Source organism: Bidens hawaiensis, unplaced genomic scaffold, assembly GCF_021521415.1.
Source record: "Bidens hawaiensis isolate Kalapana, Puna unplaced genomic scaffold, B.hawaiensis_p1.1 tig00021888_1, whole genome shotgun sequence".
Lineage (NCBI taxonomy): Eukaryota > Viridiplantae > Streptophyta > Magnoliopsida > Asterales > Asteraceae > Bidens > Bidens hawaiensis.
The window spans coordinates 22,703-28,422 of NW_027493396.1; the positions used below are offsets into that span (position 1 = coordinate 22,703).

The following is a 5,720-nucleotide window of genomic DNA, read 5'->3' on the forward strand; positions in this document are numbered from 1 at the left end:
CGTCGTTCTAAATCAATGGAGAAAATGATTTCAGTTGACTGATTAGTCATTTCCTATTGCAGATTTGTCTATATTGTCGATCAATTTAATCGATTCAGTAATTTTGTGCTGCAAATTAGGAAACTCCTCAATTCCCGTTTCCAATAATTACTGGGTTTCCAAAATCCAAAGATAGCAGCTCAATTAGGGCAATTTATATTGTACACATAATCAATTAGACAGCCAATCAATTAGTAGGTTTTTGTTTTATGATCAATTAGACAACCAAGCAATTTATAAAATCCAAAATCTTGATTAGAATTTTGATTTTGAAATTTGGTCATTTTTATATTATGTTATGGTAATTAATTTAAATGTGGTAAATTTTGTTTTAGATTGGGAACATCCGGTTCTGGTTCGTACCAAACCTACCCCCCTACGAACCAAATAGGCCTCTGCTAGCGAATTGCGTTCTGTTACCGGAGCAAACCACGATCTATGTGACTATGAAGTGACCTAAATGAGACAAAACTGAAAGTTGAATAACATAATTGAGACACATTGAAAGTTGAAAGTTGAAAGTTGAGTGACCTAATTAAGACAATTTTTAAAGCTGAGTGATCTAACTGAGACAAAGAGAAATATATGTGACTTAGCTGGAACAAATTTGAAACTTAATTACTATTCTCCAGGGCTGTCTCTTTTGTAAGGTACTGGTATTTTGGTATTTGGTACCTATTTAAAAATTAAAAGTGAAAAGTTTTTGTTGTCTTAGGTATCAGTACCCGGTATCCATACCTTTTTATCTTGTTTCTTTATAGAAATTGATAGATTTTTTGGACGTTTCGTATGTGGTATGTTCTAGTCATAGTTATCAAATGCGCTAGGCGCACTCGAGACGCATAGGCCTTCCTTGGGGCCTAGGCACAAGGCGCAAAAAAAGGGAGGGCCCGAGAAAAAAAAGCTCACAATAAATAAAATTAAAAATTTATTATGTATTCCAAAACTTGAATAACATAGTTCCAACGCCAAAAAATTGTCCGATACCAAAAGCATATTAAAGCTTAATAGCATCATAGCATACATAAATTATGCAGTCAACATATAACTGAAGTCATTTTCTACACATTTCAGGATAAATCGGATTACTATTTATCTCTACAATCTAACTTAAAACAAAATCAGATTTGTGTTTGCCAAATCTAGAACAAATAATTATTTAGATTGATATTTTTTATGTATGCTATGATGCTATTTAGTCATTCTAGATTAAAAAATGGGAATTCAACAAAGCAAATCAAAATAAAAGAAACATGAGCAGATTTATTTTTTAGCTATATTGCAACTGTAACTATTTCAATAAGCATTCATCATCTAGAATTGTCGTAGAGTATATAAACAGATTGAATTAAATTAAGTAAATTCCCCCTTTTTTAGGTAAGTCTTATGAGTCATTTAGTAAATTATCAAAAGAAATCATATTAATTAAAAGAAAAAACTGAATTTGCTCATAGAATTGCGCCTTTTATATTTAGAGCCGCTAAATCATTGCCTCGCCTAAAAGTAACGCCTAGGCGCAGTTGGCGAACGCCTTTAGTAGCTATGGTTCTAGTTTTGGTGTTATGGTTTCTTGATTACGGATGAATTTGATACGATTTTTGGTTTTATGATTACATTTGGTTTTATGATTACATTTGGTTATAAATCAAATTGATACGATCAATGGAGATTAGGGCAAAACAACCAAAGCGAGTAATGTACCAAAATACCAGCACCATACTAGGACTGAATCAAATTTGGTACCTAGTTTTGTTCAAATCCGGTATTGGTATTTTGGTACCGGTACTAGTGCTGGTATGGTATTGGCACAACAGGATCTCATCTTTGATTACCAACGTTTGTGTTTCCCACCGCATCGCCTGGGCAACCTTTTGGTATACACACACACACAAAGTTTTATATATAATTTATTAATTTTTCAAAATGAGTTTAATGTTTCAAATAATTCAAAGATTTTTACCATATTGACTGGAATTTGATAATGTGGACCATTTTTGTCCAATTTTGCTTGGTATCTTTATTTGGGGCTGGTTATGTGAAATCGAATTGGTAGCCTTTATCAGTTTCTGATTAATCGGCGCCTAATCGTGATTTTTACTGTTATTTAGTAAGATTTATATTAATTTTTTTGTTTATTGAACGTTATATAGATATTGAAGTGTATAAAGATGCCTAAAGACAGACGAGACCGGTCCGTATCCGTTGATAGATCATGGACTTCACCATATGTATGCAACACTAGTCAGTCAAAACGACCGTTGACCAAAAGCCCGTTAGACACTGAGAATGCTAAAGAATGGGAAGAAGCCCGATGCCCCGTTTGTATGGAACACCCACACAATGCGATCTTATTATTATGTTCATCTCACAAAAATGGATGTCGTCCATTCATGTGTGACACAAGTTACCGTCACTCCAACTGTTTTGACCAGTTTCAAAAAGCATCCTCTGAAACCCAACAGTTGACGAGTAAACCGGGCGGGTCAACACCTGAGTTAAAACTCGTTTGCCCATTATGTCGTGGTGAGGTTAACGGTTGGGTTGTGGTGGAGTCTGCTCGGTTGTTTATGAACTCGAAAACCCGAAGCTGTGCTAGTGAGACATGTGAATTTTCAGGGACATATACAGATTTAAGAAAGCATGCTCGGTTGGAGCATCTGATGGTTAGACCGTCCGAAGCCGACCCAGATCGTCAACGAGACTGGAGACAGTTAGAAAGGCAGAGAGATATTGGGGATCTGTTAAGTAGTCTTCAATCCTCTATAGGAGAAGAAACAGCTGATGATATTGATATTGATAATAATAGTATTATTATTAATGCTAACGATAATAGTAACGCCAGTGCTTTATCGATTGATGAAGGCGGTTGGATGACAGTTTTTTTCTTGATTCGGGTTTTTAGACCAAGAAGTAGTTCAAGGAGTAGTAGCTGGTCTGGAACGTCTGGGGCCCATGTGACCATTAGGAGGAGGCCCAGCACATGGCTTTGGGGCGAGACCCATAATGATGAACCGAGAGATGATGACGTTGAGGCTTCGGATGGTGGTTCGAACCCGTCCGATCTGCTGCAAGATGATGAATCTTGATTTGTTGTAAGAATAATTGTTGAATTTATTCCATATTTATATCTTGTTATGATCCTTTGAAAGGGAAAAGAACATTACTTGCAGTTTTACTCTGGTAACTCACTAGGGGTATTATGGTAGTTTTTATTTGATATTTGTCATCTCTAATAGTAATACTCTTCTGTGCATTAAGGTTATTGTAGTGATGGTTGTTGGTCCCTTGAAAGTGAACAGGTTACTATCTTTATTTGCCCAGAATCATCAAAGAGCATATTAGGGGCTTTATGGTCATTTTGTTCACTATGTCAAATGAAATAACAAATTTGTTAATTCGAGCTACAGGGTTCATGTTTGTCATTTTTCTTATTATGGTGGAACGTTGACTGGATTTTCTTTTCATGTATTTTGGAGTTAATTGCTAAGTGGGTTTTATCGTAAGCTTTGTCTTCATTTCATCCTCTACTGACACTACATATTTGTCTACTGATAGTTCTGCTATTTGTATGATATACTGGGTATGGTTGTATATTTTTGAGTTAATTATAAAAGTGATTAGTCGAGTTATACTTAATATGGGTTTGAGTGTGTTTTGAGATCTGATACACTTTTATTTTAAATCATTAAATTAAAGTCAAATTAAGATGACGGTATTAGAGGTAATAGGAACGAGCATATTCGGTACTGATTTGGTACTATTGGTACCAAGTTTTGAGTTTTCGTAACGGTATTTCTCGAATTCGGCTACCGAACCGAACATTTCGGTATTGGTACTGGTACAAAAAATTTACGATTTTCAGTAATCCCTAGGTTGTTGGTAGGGATGAGCTCGGTAGCGTACCGGTACCGAAAGTACCGATCCTGAAAATCACCAATTCTTTTTACCGGTACCGAAATATTCGGTTCGGTACCAATACCGAGTACTGGTATTGAAGGTGAAAACTAGGAAAATACCGGTACCGTACCGGTACCGATCCCTAAACTCAAATTTTGGTACCAAATGGTACAGATTTCGGTACCGGGACTGGTTCGGTACCGGTACCGAATTTGCTCATCCCTAGTTGTTGGTGTTTAATGGTGGTTGGAGGTGTTTTAGAAGCCATGGAGCAGGAGGATGGCGGTTGCGGGGTTTTGTTTTTCTTAATATATATTGCCTCAATTTTGGGATTAACGTTTTTTCGTTTTTTCCATTAACGATAAAATGGTCATTTTACAAGTATTTAGTAGGTTTTTTTTAACAGAATTTTAGACACCAAACATGTTATAAAAGTGAAACCATAAACCTAAATACATAAACCATAAAGTTGTTAAGACTAAATCACTGGAAAGATTTAGATAATTAACTTCACCGGAAAGATTTAGAATTATAAGAAAACAAACAAAAAGATCTCGGTTTTGGGTGACTGAACAATGAGTTTGAAAATAAGAAAGTACCCACACACTTGTTTTAAGTTTTAAGGTAAAGAACACAAGGAAATTTAATGGGCATATTAAATCATAATTAGGTGATTTAGGTATAATGGTGTTCATAAAGTTGAATAGATCTAACAAAAGATTATTTTGCTGTAGTGTTCTTGACATTTTTTATGCTGTTGATTAGCATCACTTGTAGCCCAATTGTTTAGTGTTGTTGATTCCTTTGGACAAGGGAACACTTGGATCCTTTGATGACCTTAATCAACAAGCGACCACTTCCGTTCAAATTATAGCACCTATGATTGGTTTATTATAAGCTTAGAGTCACTTCATATGGATTTTTGACGAATTTTGTTTCAAAATTTTTAAAACAATAACATATTAAAACTAGCGTATGTTGCAAAACGTTTCATTATAACATGTTATAACCCAACAAGGCATGATTCACATACATAAAAAGACTATCTGTGGATATGAAGATTACAAAAAAATAAAATTAAAATTAAAAAAAAAAATATATCATAATAACGAGCATTTTATTTTCTTTAATTTGGTGTAATTTGTTAAATAAATATTATTGTATGAACAAATTATATTGGTTTAAAAATCGTGGGGAAAAGAAAAGTTTACGGCTCAAGGGCTTCACCTCTCTACAATCCCCCCCCCCCTTCTCTAGTGTCTACGCCGACGTTTCCTTTAAATTTCGCTACGTGTCAGCCTCTCATTGTTGTAGATATGGGCCTCATTAAAAGGGGAAACGTTAACAACTTAGACGTTTCACCTGTGTGTCATATACTGCATTGCCTTGTTTTTTTGTGAAGCCCTTGCACACTAGAAGCTACCCATGTTTATTTTGGCAACTTGATTGAGTTAATGTTAAATTTGGTGACTTTCCCATAAGAACTTGTCCTTTGGAGGGGAACAACAGCTGGAAACGGCTGCTAATGTCCCATAGACTGAGAAGCATAAGGAGGAATTCGTCCGAAATAATGCTTGTTATTGGTAACAAATTTAATAGTTTATATCGTTACTAGTTTAATATTTAGTATGGATTAATATTGATAAATTTTTGGAATCAATTTTTCAATGATGGTTTTGATTTTTTGGAAAACTTTCATATAAAAACTAGCAAGACATTAGAACCAAAAAAACAATGAAACAAACAATGAGAGAGAAATACATAACTTAGATTGATATTTTTAT

At 34.7% G+C, this 5,720-nt stretch overlaps 1 protein-coding gene across 1 annotated transcript; it reads left to right on the forward strand.

The window, feature by feature from the left end:
* The first annotated feature begins 2,163 nt into the window (after positions 1–2,163).
* LOC143564285 (uncharacterized) lies at positions 2,164–3,136 on the forward strand. Its single transcript, XM_077051608.1, has one exon. It carries the CDS (start codon positions 2,208–2,210, stop codon positions 3,123–3,125), a length of 918 nt encoding a protein of 305 aa, XP_076907723.1. The 5' UTR covers positions 2,164–2,207; the 3' UTR covers positions 3,126–3,136.
* The last annotated feature ends 2,584 nt before the right edge of the window (positions 3,137–5,720 follow it).

What these genes read in the sequence shown, in the direction of transcription:
- LOC143564285 (XM_077051608.1), top strand. Translation starts at nt 2,208, where the DNA reads ATGCCTAAAGACAGACGAGACCGGTCCGTATCCGTTGATAGATCATGG.